At 41.3% G+C, this 16289-nt stretch overlaps 1 protein-coding gene across 1 annotated transcript; it reads left to right on the forward strand.

Moving 5' to 3' along the window:
• The first annotated feature begins 6584 nt into the window (after positions 1–6584).
• On the forward strand, positions 6585–8293 carry LOC139645243 (protein FAM163B). Its single transcript, XM_071520912.1, has 2 exons — positions 6585–6677; positions 7850–8293. Exons 1-2 carry the CDS (start codon positions 6585–6587, stop codon positions 8291–8293), a joined length of 537 nt encoding a protein of 178 aa, XP_071377013.1.
• Positions 8294–16289: the final 7996 nt, after the last annotated feature.

A 16289-nucleotide genomic window follows, 5' to 3' on the forward strand; every position in this document is an offset into this window, starting at 1 on the left:
AAGACTTGCAGACTAACAAGGTGGATGAAGTGAGAAGCTCTCAGACAGCAGACGGACGGACGCTGACCTTTGAGTGTTCGTCTGTCCGGTGATTTGTGCGACGCTGCCTGGCTGTGTGGGTGTAAACGACTCTCCAGCCCCCGGGATGCTGATGTCCAAGCCCCGTCGCCATGGGAACCCAATGCAATAGCCGGTGATGAGCTTTATCCTTAGGGTGCTGATTAAGAGAGGAGCTCTGACTGGGCCTTCAGCTTGGGATCATAGAGTCGGCACAAATTCTCACAAACACATCTGCAATGTAAATCAACAGAGAACACAGATATTAATAGAGGTTTTGCGATTGTATCACAAATCTCCCAGCAACCACATCTGGAGCCATCAGGGAGGTCCAATGGAGAATGTAGCCTAATGCTAAATATATAAGAACCGGGTGAGAAAATGAGACATACCCGAAAAAGATCTTATAGTGTAGCTGTAGATCAATTCAGTAACGTTCTCAGTAAAAGTGAATAGTGTGATAAGGTGGATTTGTTTCCAAATATAGGTTAGTCGACTCCAAAAGAATTGATTCTCGATTCCATCACGTCAATTCTGAGAGTTCATTCTACTAGGCTACTAAACAGAATTAGAGTCGACTCCTGTTGCAATCTCAATTCCAAACTCTGGAATCCAAGAAACAGTTTAATTTAAGCTAATTTGTAATTACTTAATTCTGATGTAGGCCTATCTATACTGTTCAATTGCCTTGGTCTGATCCATATCACAACAAGTGGGGAGGAGAGAGGGAGAATTCCAGGATCTTTGGCTGAATGCCATCCGGCGTAAAACTTAAATGTTTGTGTTGATTTTCATTTGGAATCTGAATCTATTTAGAATCGATTCCATCAATTCCTTTACAAGGAGTCAGAATCGACTCCAAAAAATGTGGAATCGCCAATTTCTATCTACTACAGAACACTCTGAGTTGTAGCTTGAGAAAAGTCAGCTCAGTTAACCTGAACAAACTGTTAGCTAGCTAACTAGCCAGCAAAGACACTGATGTTAATGTGAACATGCTAACGCTAGCTGCTACTAGATACGTTAGCTAGTGTGCTAATCAGATGTGTTACCAAGGCGGTTAGCTGAGCAGATACTATGGTTAACAAGCTGACACAATTTCATCAGATGTCTGTTGAGGCGACAAAGTTGTACGTTTAGAAACACAACTTGACTAAGTTGGACCTCCAATATGGCCGCCAGAGGGTGAGTTACGTAGGAAAGCCCTAGCTCACCATCTTGGCTGTGCATTTTCAAAATCAGCTATCTCTGATGCAACTCATTTGTTGATGGAGCTAAAAACATAAGAGACATGGAGTAGATTATCATGACTAAATATCACAAATGAAAAGCAACCAAAATCCTTATACATTTACAGAGAGACGTTACAAATTGAATATCTATATTGGCGCATCACATGTCATATCAGCCCTTCCATTTGCACAGGCTTGTGCTTTTAGTCTACCTAAGATGGCTGCCAGGGAATTTCTACAAAAACAAGGACATGAAAACAGCTGTATGCATGGATAGAGATGCAGAGTTTGGATGTTCAGAGCATTGATTGAGATAATTCTATTTACCACACAGATGTTTCTTCTTTACATAGAGGTTATATGAGCCGTACCTGCCAGGTGTTTGTCATGATGGATGTAGGAAGGCGAGGGAAACGTTCTCCCTCGGGCCGCGAAATCTGACTCCAGCCTGTTTGACTCCACTGGGTTTACTTTATATTTGATATGATGGATAGGATTGCAAGATTGGAGGTGAGGGGAACATGACCCCAGTAAACATCCACCCTCATACACACACACACACACACACACACACACACACACACAGTACCGTAATTCTTCACACAGATTAGTTTGAATATACAGAGTTCTGCATAAAGTCCAGTTAACATTTAATTTCTCCATCAGTTTGTGTTTTGTCTGCCTTGCCTAACCTCCTCTTGGAAACGAAAATATATTTTAGGATTTAGCTGACTCTTTTATTCAGTGTTCAGTGTTTTACAATAAGCTTCATTTCCTAGATCACTAAGATTACAGACAACCCACAGGTAGGGTGGACAAAGTATCAAAATGTCCTACACATGTAGAAGTACTGTTACTGGGCGGTAGAAGTAGAAGTAAAATTAGTAACGGTGTAAAAATATACTTGAGTGAACAGTAGCTTATTTAAAATGTAGTTGAAAAAAATGGGAAGGACAAGAGTTCAATATGTGATACTGTCCAGCAAATATGTACGTATATATATAAAGGAGCGCTGTCATAACGTTTTCGTAAGTTGCCGTAAAAACGTTTGTGTATGAGAACACGTTGAATTTGCGACTTCCACCCTCACCAATTGACCTTATTCACACGGCGGCCATTTTGAACACTGGTGCGAAACTGCTACAGTACCTGGAAGAGCGAGTCCAGCCAGCTCTGGCCTACTGTTGCGAACATGAAATCATACAAATATTTATAATTTCACAGATTCTCCACCTGAAAAACATTACAAAAACATTAGAAACACATGGATGTCAACAATCAGGAGGGATACAGGTTCACATTTTAATATATTTGTCCAGAGTCTAGCCCAGGTAGCTAGTACCTGTAAAGTACTAAACTAGCTAACTAGCTTCTCTGCTAAATTGAAACAGTTGTTGTTCCCGACATTGCGAGTTAATTTGATAACTGTTCACTCTATCTGAAGTACTCACTTATATGTTGAAGTAATGGTAGTTTTACAGATATTCCAATCTTCTGGGTAGAGTTTGCCCACCCAAGTGTTCAAAATGGCCGCTGTGTGAGGTCAGTAGGAAGGAGTGCAAGGCTTGGAGACAATATTCCTCCTGTGCCTCTAGTGTGATCATGAAAGAGAGAAGCACTATATAGGAAAGGAAAATATCAGCTAAGGAGCAAGGTAGAGGGGTTTTAAAGGCAAGGCAAGGCAATTTTATTTATATAGCACCATTCAGACACAAGGCAATTCAAAGTGCTTTACAAGGGCATAGAAATACATTGAAAATAGGACATTAAGACGACATTAAGATTGCATTTAAAGGACATTAAAAGCAAGAAGACAAAAAGACATTAAAATTGCATTTAAAAGACAATAAAAACAAAAACAAGCAAGTAAATAGTTAAAGATCAAAAAGAAGTTACGTATTTAATTTATTGGAAAGCCGCAGTAAACAATAATGTTTTAAGCCCTGATTTAAATGAGCTGACAGTTTTAGCACAGACTTTAGGGACAGTTAGATTTATTCCTACTAACTGTCCCTAAAGTCCGTACTTAACTGGGAAAAAGGGCGTTTAGGTATGCTGCTCCCTCTGCTTGGAATCAGTTGCAAATTTATCTGAATCTTCAGCTGGTCTCACTGGATGCATTTAAAGTATTTCCAAATGACTTGGAAGCAAGCACATCTGGCTGTAGATGTTTTGAATGTTGGATGAATGTTTTTTGATATCTTATGATTCTGTAATTTGTTCTTTGTTTTCATTTTAAATTGTTATATGTTTGTTTTATGTCTGCGACCGTGTAATTGTGCTGCTGCCTGTCTTGGACACTCTTAAAAAAGAGATTTTTAATCTCAATGAGACTCAATGAGGTTAAATAAAAAAAATAAAATAGCAGACCTCAGGTATTCAGGAAGCTTGTTCCACAGCTTGGGAGCATAGAAACTAAAAGCTGCTTCACCTCGCTTGGTTTTGATCCTGGGAACACTGAGTAACCCTGTCCCAGATGACCTGAGGGGTCTGGGTGCTTCATGACGTACAAACAAATCAGAAATGTATTTGGGCCGGAGACCATTTAGTGCTTTATAGACATAGTAATAGGATTTTAAAGTCTATCCTTTGACACACAGGAAGCCAGTGCAGTGATTTGAGGACCGGTGTAATGCGCTCCTTTTCTTATAAAGATAATAAGGGTGAATAGTGGAGGAAGACGGGAGACGTTTTCATAAGCTAAGAGATGGAAGATGTTCTGGGAATCCATATGCAGCTCAATAGTGTCTCTGAGTCGCCTATCTGGAATTCACAGAGAGCCTTTCCCTGTCAAACGCCAGCGGCTGTTTTTCGTGGTGGGATGGCGTGTCTGCGGCGCAGCTCTGCATGCATCACAGCGTGACGTCCCGCAACATGACACGCTCCTCCTGGACGCTCTCATGTCCCTCGTCCCGCCCCCACACACAGGCAGCAGAGGGGAGTGAGACGGGTGAGGCAGCTCTCTGTCTCAGTCACATCTCTCTCATGTGATTGTGTAATATATCACTGCGGTTGAGAACCTGCTTAAATTCTGTTTTTGGTCCCTAATTTATTGTATAAAACATGAACTCAGGCTGAATATTTGCAATTCAGTAATAAAACTCATAATCCCTTACGTAACATCCAAATCAGGGATGGAAGTTGAGAGTTTTAGGCACTCGTCCGGAGAGAATATTTGACTGCCACCTTCATGCCCTCTCCTCATTCAAATTTTAAATACTGAATACAATTTTGCAGAAGCCTGCGGTGAAAAACACATTTCCATCTGTGGTCACAGCGGTGGAGAATCATTTGCTGGTTTTCCTTGGTGATTTTACTAATGCACACTTTATAATTCTGGTTTGGGCCCAAATTTATTGTATAAAACATGAAGGGGAAGCTGAATAATAAAATACATAATGTCTGTCTCTTACGTAATTTCATTATCGTGCACGGGGCGATGGAGAAGTTTAGGCTGCTTCATCTCCTCATTCAGACTCTTTTCAAGAAGTATTTCACGTCACTTTGTCCCGATGAAGCTTCCTCTCTCAAAAAATCCTTTCTATCTCATTCCTTATTTTTATTTTATTTCCTTCCTCTTCTCTCTTGCATGATCATTCTAGGCTCACGGGAATATTACCTCTACTGATTGCTTGTAATGGTGAAGGTGGTGATCTAGGAATTGAAGCTTATTATCTCTGCCGACAAAGTTGGAAGGAAGTTATGTTTTCACCCCTGTCTGCCTCTCTCTCTCTCTGTCTGTCTGTTAGCAAGATCTCCCAGAAAGGAATCATTCCTATGTTCCCAGGGTCCTATGTTACCAGGGTCCTATGTTCCCCAGCTCTATATAGCACATAATGGGAACCCGAAAATGTTCAGATTTTCCCCAAGAGTTTGAGTCAAGTTTTAGTAAAATTTTATCCACATAACGACCCAGACTCTTTAATATTCTCTAACTTAGGACCCTGGGAGCATAGGACCTTGGGAACATAGGACCTTGGGAACATAGGACCCTGGGAACATAGGACCTTGGGAATATAGGACCCTGGGAACATAGGACCTTGGGAACATAGGACCTTGGGAACATAGGACCCTGGGAACATAGGACCTTGGGAATATAGGACCTTGGGAACATAGGACCCTGGGAACATAGGACCCTGGGAACATAGGACCCTGGGAACATAGATACGCTCCCCTCAGAAAGTTATGGGTTAGATGGGTTGGGATTTGGATGATATTTGGTGGACAGATCCCTCTTGGCCCAAGGATCAGTTGATTAGATGATCTGGCTGATCTGGATCTGGGATTTCTGGATGAGAGATAGATGATAGATAGATGATTTTTGTTCTTCAGCAACTACTTCAGCAACTACTATGCTGTGTTCATGGCTGCTGGGAATGTACGACATCCAGGACTTCCAAGTCAGCTGCTGTAAACAGCGTTGCATTCACATGCTATTTTGCCAGAAAATCAAACGTTGAATAAAAACAATGCAAAGTGTAGAATAGAATAAAATTATTAAAATTTCCATCTATTCTAAAACATGGCTGCAAACCTCTTCGGGTGTCAAGAGTTTTTTGGAGATTCTGGCTTATTGTCCCTGATTTACTGCAGAGATGTGAAGACAAGCTGAATCGTAACAAATGAACGATAAAATCGATCACTCTATGCAGCAATATTATCAATAATGGATGTTGGCGAGGAAACCAGTTTAAACATTTGGGAGCCGCACAGCGGGAATCGTAAAACTTCACTGCAAAATCGTTATCTCTCTTCCTCCTTACCTCCTCTTCTGTCCTCCCTCTCCTCTTCTTTCCATCCTTTTCTCCTCTCCCATCCTCCTTTCCCCACCTCTACTTTCCTCCTCCTCTCTCCTCCCTTCCATTTCATAATTTCTTCCTCCTTTCCTCCTCCCCTCCCCCTCCTCTTCTCTCTTCCCTTTCCTTCTCCTCTTTACTTTCCTCCTCTAAAACTCATCCCTCTCCCTCCTCTCCTCCCTCCCCATCATTCCTCATCCTCTCTCTTTTCTTCCTCCTCTCTTCTTCTCCTCCTCTCCCTATCTCTCCTTTCCTCCGCCTCAATCTTTCTTCCTCTCTCCTTCCTCCTCATGCTCCTATCCTTCGACTCTCTTCCTCCCCGCTCCTTCCTCTCCCTCTCCTTTATTCCCCCCTCTCTCACTTATTTCTTGCCGCCTACTTGTTCTCCTTTTATCCTTTCTCTCTCGTTCCATCCTTTCACCTCTCCCTGCCCTCCTCTCTCTCTTCATCCTCTCTCCTCCTCCTCCTCCCTGCAGGCTGTTGATGGAGAGGCTTTCGAATGTCAGCCGGGACAGTGGTCATCGCAGGAGGAATTCTGGCTACAGTCATCTTACTGACCATCGTCGCTGTACTGTGTTTATGTAGGTTGCAGGTACGCTTGTCTTGCTGTTAACTATTTAACCTTAATTCTGCATAGAAAAAATGTTGCAAGTATGCAGTCCCATGAGTCATTTCAACTGAGCTTCATTCATAAATGAGAACATTCAAACATTGTTCTTATAAAATGTTTAACAAAAAATCCAAACAAATCATACTAGTACTATTTATCACTTAAACAAGTTAAGCACCGCTTAGTGCTGCTGTCATGTAAAATCCTCATTTTCTTAAAGTTTACATGCGATCAGTAATGTGTTGAGTTTCATGACACACGGGCCCTTTAAACCTGATAAAACCCACGTTATATAAAGTCCAAAAAAGGCATGGGCATCACTGAGAAATGATTCATAATTTCCTTAACTCCTGTTTGTCTTGTGCTATTTCCTCATCTAGCAGCCATCCTCAGTTTGGTTGACATTAAATAAGTTAATTTAAAGAGTTACTTTCCTCACCTGTATTCCCCTCCAGTATTATTATTATTCTTGCTGTAAACTGTTTGTCACTGAACACATGAAGGAATCTCTTGATGTAATCTCATCCAGTAGCCAACATATAAATGTTTGCAGATTGGAGTTTTACTTAAACATTTCTCTGAGGCATAGCAGAGGGAATAATCTGATTGGTTGAATTAAACCTCAGTGGGCGGAGACAAAGAACCAGACTTTTTCAGACCGTTAGCTAACTGGCAAACTTGAATAGCAAAGAAGGAACTGGTTAAAATAAAAATAAAAAATATTAACAGCAAAGACTTATTTTATCATTCAATCATGACCATGTCATTCATGATGTTGAAGGTCAGCAGCTAGCTAACTAGCTTACACAGATGGCTATAGGCTTGTATGGCTAGTTTGAACTTCAGCTAGCTAACTAGCTAACCTAGATAACTTAGTATGGATAGATTGTATTTTTTCAGTTAGTAGCAGGGCGCTAGGCTTCATAATATTAGCTTCCTCCTCTCTTACCTCTTGTCTTTTCCATTGGATTTCAGTCTAACATTACTTAGCCAGAAAACGTTGGTTCCACCCATTGAGGTACTGAACCAATCAGATTATTTCTGCCTCCAGGGCGGCTCTGCCGCTAGAAATGTTTGTACGACTAAAACTCTGACCCGCTAAATGTTTGGCACTGAACCAGTTAGTTTAACTTTACTGTATTCTGCCCCTGCAGTATTACTGCTGTAAGAGGGAGGAGTCTGAGAAGGGGGAGGAGGAGGAACCGGAGCTCGCCACCATGTCGCCGTCCCGCCCCCTGGCTCTGTCCGCCCCTCCGACGCCCCCCACGCCGGAGCGCTACAGCGACGAGCCCGAGTCCTACCCGCCCACCTTCATGACCGAGGCCAACGGGCCGGCCGCCTACTCCCCCACCCCCCCGCCCCGCAGGCCGCAGCGCTCGCACACCTTCTGTCCCTCCTGCGCCCGCTACTCCCTGCCCTTCTACCTGCAGCACCCGGAGCGGCTGTGCAACGGCGGCCGCAGGATCAGCTACAGGACTGTGCAGCAGCAGGAGCTGGACCTGCCCATGGACATGGCCAGCTTCTACCAGAAGCTCAACCTCATCCGCTCCGTCACCATGAGGGAGGTGGTCACTCACAGCGTGAGCACCGACGTCTAGTGGTGGGCGGGGGCTTGGGGTCGGGGGGGGCTGGGCCTGGGGGAGGATCCACTGTGTCGGGGAGGCAGGCTGCTTTACAGACTGCAATAACTAGATGCTGTCTGCACACAGTTGTTCCCTTATACAAGTACTGTGCTGTAACTGTACGAGGTGTAGTATGGGTATTTACATTTCTGGCCCTACTATTGATGTGGTGTAGTATTGGTACCATGGTGTATCCATACTGGCCCCATGAGTATGGGACAGATTAATGCTGTGCTGTACCCCTTCTAACCCAACTACTGGTAATATAGAGGGTTTTCAGGTGACAATGCGGCCATATTGGAGGTCCTTAGCTCATGGGCTACAGTGACTGTGAACAGCTGGTTACGTTTCTAAACGCACAACTTGTCCATCTCAGCAGAATTGAACAGACGGTTAATTTCTGTCTGTTTCTGACTGAACTGATCATTTAATCACTGATCCATCGGATTGATTTTGTGTTTAGATGATGCCAGCTTGTTAGCTAGCTAACCATAGTATCTGGTTAGCTAACCATCACACTGTGAGGTAGCCATCAAGGTAGTTGATAGGTTGACCACTTTTGATACGTTGTGGAAGGAGTTTCCGACTTTGGTGTGGTGCAGCAAGAAAGTTTTGATTAGGATAACATCCCATGGAGACACATTCAAACACATTCTCATGCTAATTTTGTATTGTATAGTATTTTGTTTTGCTATCAAAGAATAACTCGACATCTGATGTTGTCTTAAACACTATATTGTTATCCAAATTTGATAGGCTAAGGTTTTCACATAGTAAAATGTAATATTTCAGCTCCAATCAAATTATTTCCCTCCTAAAAATAGAACACAAGAACTTACCGACAGCACCAACAATCGAGGCCACTGATCTCCACGTCATTTTTACAAGTTTTTTATTCCTGTACTCTTTTAAGTATTATACAGCACGAGAAACCCCATGGTGATCAACTTTTATCATCCATTTTTTGTCATGAGGCGGAAAGTTTATTTACACAATTGTTGTCACAAAACAGTACAGAAATCTTGTGCTGTTGATGGTCCACCAAAAGTTCAGCTTTGGTCAACTTTTCTCGGCCGACAAGCTAGTTGACGGCTGGGATGTCGGCCGAGTTTGATCGGCTCAGTAGAGATAAAATGGACTTGTTGGTCGAGTTGACGCCGATCTGGACGCACCATCACTGTCTTGTTGTTAACACATCTGATTAGCCCACTAGCTATCATATCTTCTAGAAGCTAGCATTAGCAGTGGCTAGTAGTCACATGTTAACATTAACATCAGTGTCTTTGCTGGCTAGTTAGCTAGCTAACAGTTTGTTCAGGTTAACTGAGTTGACTTTTTCTATCTCAGTTGCTAGATATTTTACCATTAGCCTACTTGCTCGCAGCCAATTCTCCATTGGACCTCCATGATGGCTCCATGTGGTACTTGCTTGGAGATTTGTGACACCACTGCTAAGCCTCTATCGTGCTGTATCCTACTGTATCTTACTCGGCTGATGATGGCTGTGGTACAGTATCAGTACCTGTTGGTTTCCCATTAAAATCCAGAGCAGTTGTGCTCATTGCTTTTATCCTCAAGTGGATCAGCACCAAATACATATGGTACCTTGCCAGTACGCTTCCAGTGTACCTGAACTGAACTGTGAGTGAAACAGTAGAAATATACTGTATATTATACTGCAATACAGTGGAAAAATCCTACAAGTGGATGCTCACAGACACTCACCTGCTGTTTCAAGGGTTTTTTGGTGGATGTTAGCGTAGCACTGTTCAGTGTATGTACAACTACTCCCAAATTCACCTTTATTTCCTGCACAATGTTCAAGCTTCACTTATCACCACACCAGGGCCAAATAGTATTTCCAAATACTTTTTATAGTTTGTTTTAACCTACTTATGTTTACCAAACAGGAGAATATAGAGATTTTACAAGCAGGTTAAAACAAACGGTAAAAAAATATTTGGCGCTTCTGTTTGACCCAGGTCTGCTTATCACTTCTGTGAATTTGTCAACACTAGGTTTTTGTTGAAGTATATATTCAATTATAATTCAAACAGTTAGAGCAAGTGAGTTATATTGTGAGTATGTGAGTGTGTGAATGTGTGTTTGTGTTACGCAGTGGAGCACCACGGTGCAGAAAACGAATTGCATCTTAAAGGGCTTTTCTAAGGCATACAATGATCAAATGACTGTGATTTCTGGACGTCAACATGTATTTCCCATAGAAGACAGATAGATATAGATGCTGTGTGATGTTCTGTAGGTCAGGGGTCAAAAAACATTTGAAGAGTTTTGTTCCAAAATGAGAAAAACTGATACTCACTCATACAAAATGATTGATAGCACAAACACGCTCTGGTAATATTTAAAGAACAGTAAGTTCTATGGCAATTATTTGGTTGTCAAAATGCTAAAACCTTTACAGACCGGATCTTTAATATTTTAGAGGTATTGAACAATGAACTGCAGTGAGCATCAGCAGCGTCTCGCCTCTGAATTCAGCTCAACTCCAGCAGCTGCAGAGCAAGAGCCACGGCTGCCATTTTGTGTGCTTTTCCCCCCAAAATAATTGGAACAGAACTCTTCACTTGGAGCCCATAAAACTCCTAACATGGGGATAACATGTATGATAACATAGTTCGCTGCTAAAAGGACTTTAGCCCTGAGGATTCTCTTAGGCCCGCTCAGCTGGAGAAAACTCCAGTCTGAGTGTGTTTTTGTGTCGTGTGTAATTTGTCCATTTGTGTTTTTCGGGAATGTTTGGTAAGCCTTGGGTCGCAACATGTCATGGTGATCTAGCATTGATAATGAGTGTGTCATAGATATGAGAATGAGTGGAACCTGCAGAGCTATGATCCAAAACACCTGTGCAAAGACGAGATGACGTCCTGTAAGGTCGGAAGGTCTCAAAACAGGAAACAAATTGAAAATCGCAATATGAACTACTTTAATTTCGAAATCATAAGATGGATTCCCTAACATGGTTTTCTGCTGCTGAGCCCAGTTTCTGACCTATGAATGCATTGCACATTGTGAAAAAAAAAAAAAAACTTGAATTATATAAAACAGCAAATCTTAAGCAACAACATCTCAGTTTTTGATTAAAAATGTTTCTTGTTTGATGAAAAATCAAAAATATTGAAAAATCTGTCTGTATACTGTATTGTAATTCGGCTGACATTTAAATAGGCTGACAAGAAAGATATTTATATGGGATAAACAAATGACTGACTCTTGGTCAAGAGATGTGTGCACATTGTTCTATAGCTATGGGTTTGGTGAGGTATTTCTTAATAACGAAAAACTCAACATTTGTATGTTCAGAGAATCTGTGTTTACTCAGTATAAGGAGCAATGGGCTGATGATATATGGACTAAACCAAAATTGCGTATATTTAGGATGATAAAATATGAATATGGTACTGAAAATTATGTTGTATATAGCTTAATTTCTTTAAAAAGCAAAGAGCCTTATGTGCCCAGCTGAGATCTGGTATTTTACCACTTATGGTTGAAACTGGACGGTTTGTCAGTCTGGAAGGAGAAAAGCGGATTTGTTCATGTGTTGTTTGACTGATATAGAAAATGAGTTTCACTTTGTTTTCTATTGTCCTTTTTACTGGGAACTGCGCAATACTTTGTTTAGTAAGATAAAAACAGATATTGATTTTGTAAATATGGATGATGCACAAAGATTGAGTTGGCTGTTCGCTTATGAAACATTTAGATTAGCTAGTTACCTGGAGAAAGCCTGGGAGAGGAGAAAAAAGCTCTTTATCAAGATAAACTGGAAGTTTGTAGCAGTTCTTTTCAGTGTATTGTTCATTTGAATCTATCATTTCAAATATGTTATTTGAAAGAATATAGTAGTACTTTATAATGTGGTAATTTATTTTATTTATTTTTTTGCTCTCATATGTATCACCGGAAGATGTATGTTTTGTAAAATGGTGGTGTCCTGTAATCCCATGTGGGATGGGCCAGATGTTTGGCATGACACAGAAATAAAAATAAACTAACTAAACTAACTAACTATATCGCAATTGCAATATACAGCCCTACTTGTACCTCTACTTGGTATCGGGGCCTATGTTGACTGACATATCGCAGGCATGTCAGTCAATTAGGCCACGCCCACAAGCTTCAGGCAGGGGAACGCCCAGCAGCTCTGTTGAACTGTTTCACTATAGAAAACGCAGCAACCAAAAGCTCCATGTTATTACAGTTATCGAATGGTAGGAACGCTCAAATCTTGGTGGATGAGGAACACAGAACTCAAGAGTAAATAAGAACATTTTTAGCGGGGTTGACCGCCCCTTTAAAGCTGTGTGTGGCTCTGGTAGTATCTTGGGTTGTGTATCTTCCTCCATGATAAAACCCCCAAAATCAGTGATTCTGGTAGAGGAGACTGGAGAATTGTGTTTTTTTTCTCTCTCCATTCACTGCCATTGTCTGGAGGAACAGTCTGAAAATCACTTCTAGCACATAAAGGAACGCCGACAAAGCAGATTCTGACAATATATAAAAAACTAGTCCTGCTGCTGAACTGTTTTGAAGTGAATCTCTTTCTTTATATATATTAAACCTTTCAGTCTGAACGAGTTTAACACCGAAGTTCTTCCAGCCAGATTTTGGTACCAACACTGATCCACTCAGGGTGTTTTGGAGCGTTATCTTGCAGGTTCTACTCTTTCGTTTGTGTTGGACGACACTGAGGAAGGATGAGTTTCAGTATTCAGTCGGTCTGTAGAGAGGGTGAAACTGTTGTGTACACGCCTCCTCTGCTTCAGTAGTGATGTGTTCACGTTCCCCTGCAGCGCGGTAGGTTGACAGCTGGACAGAAGTCGTCCCGGGCCAGCAGGGGGCGTCCGCTCTCGCTCCCGCTTCCTGCTTCTACTGTCAGACAAACAAACATCTACTGTGGCTGCTGCCCCGCGTGTGAAAGTGACTTCTTCATTTACATTGTTCATTTACAGTGTTAATAAAATGATGCAAAACAGTTTGGTGTTTGTGTAATAATGCCTTCTGGGGAAAAAAAATGATGATCATATAAGAGCAAAAGCAGCGTGGAGAGTTGATTCTATATTTTTTTGGTGCTGCTTTTCTTTTATTTCTTTGCTTTACATCAGCTTTGACCCTTAAATTAAATCAGGCAAGTTGACTATAGGAACACATTCTTATTTACACCGACAACAGCCTGGGGGGAGGAGGGGGGCGTGTTACATTCATATAAAACAGCCATTATCTTTTTCATTAAGTTGAAATAAGCCAATGTTTTCAAAAATGGGGCTGGTGGTCAGATCTGGACAGGACACTAGACCCTTATATCTGTTAAGAGGATTGGCATTAATATCATATATAGCGAAGAAATGCATCTTGCTCAGCTGGAATCAACAAAGACCTCCAACATTTAATTTGTTCAAAAAAATTCTGAGTGAAACATTACGACTGGAACAGCGCACTTATGCTTTTAAAAATAAGGGGGATATCTTTCTGAAAACATGGGAACACCTTATGGACCTCTGACCAGCCGCCTAGCCCGGTTAGATTGCCTTGACTCACTATTATTTTATCCTACCTTTTTTTTTTTTTTTTCCTTTTCCCCCTGAGTTCTATTTCTCTGTACTGTAAGAATGATGAAAATGAATGAATAAATAATTGGAAAAAAAAAAAATGGGGTTGGTGGTCAGAGAAGCAGCCTTGTTACAGGAGGGTTGGCAGTTTGAATCCCTGGACCGGCCAGGAGAATAGCGGAGGTTCAGAGCCTTTGAGCAAGGCACTGAACCTCTGACTGCTCAGTGGAGCCGAGGAATACAAGACTGAATGTAGTTATACTGAGCAGCTCCCAGGATGAATATGAATATGAAGCAGAGTGGTGCTGATAGAGAGAGAGCAGAGCATAAAAAAATTAAAAATAATTAAAATAAAAATGATAAAAAAAAACAAAAAACAAATGTGTTTTTATTTGTTTAAATATTTTTATTGAAATACAAGTCAGTACATTGAGGATTTCAGTTTATTATCAACAGTACAAAATCTCCATACTTACTTTTTGTACAAAGAGGTATCAGTTATATAAAACACAGTACACCATAGTTATATTGTCAAAAATGAGACATACACTTTTGAATACATTTCAACCATACTTCAAGTGTCAGGAATCTTTCTGTCTGTGAGCGGAAGAACTGCAGCGTTTCCCCAAATCAACTCTGTCACACACAGACCGAAACTGGCATTAAGTAACACGATTAATACGCATCGGTTGGCATCAGGAGCGTCACGATTAATGAAAATGTGCTATGACTAATAAATATACTTTCATATCCTGCAAGCATGCCCAACGGTACAGAGAAGCCGCCGGGCACAGCGCCAGACGGCAGGGTGGAGCGCAACATAACCTTTAACCTCCTGTTGGGCCATGCCAGACTCCTCTGAAATAGAATTAAATAATATTCATAAACAATATCTATATTAAATATTCTAGACATGCAGTATAGTCAGTTGAGAAATAATTTAATAGATCTTTTCACGCCGCTAACTGGTGACAAACGTCTGAAGATCTCAGAAATTGCATTTTCCCCTCGACTGTTGACTCCGCCTCCTCTGACCCACTGAGGGTCGACTTCCTGTCACTATTAAGACGCTCAATTGATAAATACTCTAAATACAACTGAGACAAAATGATGATTGTCATAATCATCATGAAGTTGAGGAGCGGGGGTCTGAAGGCAGATGATGAAGATTAACTTCCTCTTCTTTAACACTGAGGTCAAAGATGCTGGAGGTGGGAGGGGGTGTAAAGAGGAGGACAGCGCAGGACAGTGGTTGTGAACCTGGAGGGTCGGCAGGTACCAAGATAATTTTGGGGGCTGACGGGATGATTTATGGGATTTATGGGAAAACATATCTCTACTGTACAAATTCATGATCATGATTATTTGTCCTGATTTTTCTCAGATTTTTCTTTTTTCTTGTGAAATACTGAATAGTTTAAACCTCTAGGTCTCCTCTGATAATCAAATGAAACAAACTGAAAAGGGCAAATCATTCTTTGGTTGAACTGTTCACTCTGTATATGCAGCTTGTGATGGGGGGGGGTAAAGGTTATCGATCACTGATAGGATGCAGATGACTGTATGTTTCTTAGCTGCATCCCACACCTCTGACTCATTTTTCTTTGGATACGTTTACATGCACATTAATAATCTGATCTTAAAGCTGTGCTAAGCAAAACATTTTATGTAAAAAATACTCCCATGTTATCAGCCAAAATCACAAAGTGGGGCTGCAGCAGAGCAGAGTGTCCCGTCCCCACTAACTGAGATGAAATGGATTTTCCCTATTTGCCCAAAATTAATTTCTGGTGTCAGTATGGACACTGCCGAGAAATCTTCTCCACACAGGAAGTCACAAATCGAAACTTAAATCCATTGAAGTTCATCGGACGACCAAACGCATGTCGTGTTCATGCTAACCACCCAGTTCTTCTTCTATTTATTCCAAACAAACGCATCACTTCCTGTGCAGCAGAGGATTTTTTTTTAGAACAGACAGTGGAGAAGCTTCATGAACTGGATATAGGTTGGATCATTGTTGTGTTAGAGTAATCAGAGGTCACAAAATTTATCAGAAAATGTTCAATTTAATGCGATCTGACAACATTTTCCAACATTTTTCACTTGATATCAAGATGATCGTAGACTAGATTTCATTGTACATCTTTCAATCTAACCCAACTAACAAATAAATCCATGTAAACTCTGGTTTCCGGGGGAAATCGTGTCACTTCAAATTATGTAAACACTTTTACACTTTTGGCTTAATCTGGTTCTTCACAGTCACTGGAGCGTTGTGTGCATGTAAACGAACCCATTTGTCCTCGTCATGGAATTAGAGTCGGGGTGGAGCGAGGTTGTGGTGTACCGGAGGGAGGCCTGGGAGGGTGGGGGGGGGCAGTCTGTGGTGTCCTGGA

This window comes from Centroberyx affinis, unplaced genomic scaffold (assembly GCF_046629955.1).
Source record: "Centroberyx affinis isolate AG114_WGS23_722 - 3 ecotype Tasmania unplaced genomic scaffold, CSIRO-AGI_Caff_v1 ptg000833l_1, whole genome shotgun sequence".
NCBI lineage: Eukaryota > Metazoa > Chordata > Actinopteri > Beryciformes > Berycidae > Centroberyx > Centroberyx affinis.

Excerpts from the sequence above, each read along its gene's own strand:
- LOC139645243 (XM_071520912.1), top strand. The coding sequence starts at position 6,585 with ATGTCAGCCGGGACAGTGGTCATCGCAGGAGGAATTCTGGCTACAGTC. Across the intron at positions 6,678-7,849 it reads TGTGTTTATGTAGGTTGCAG|TATTACTGCTGTAAGAGGGA; the intron begins GTACGCTTGTCT and ends CTGCCCCTGCAG.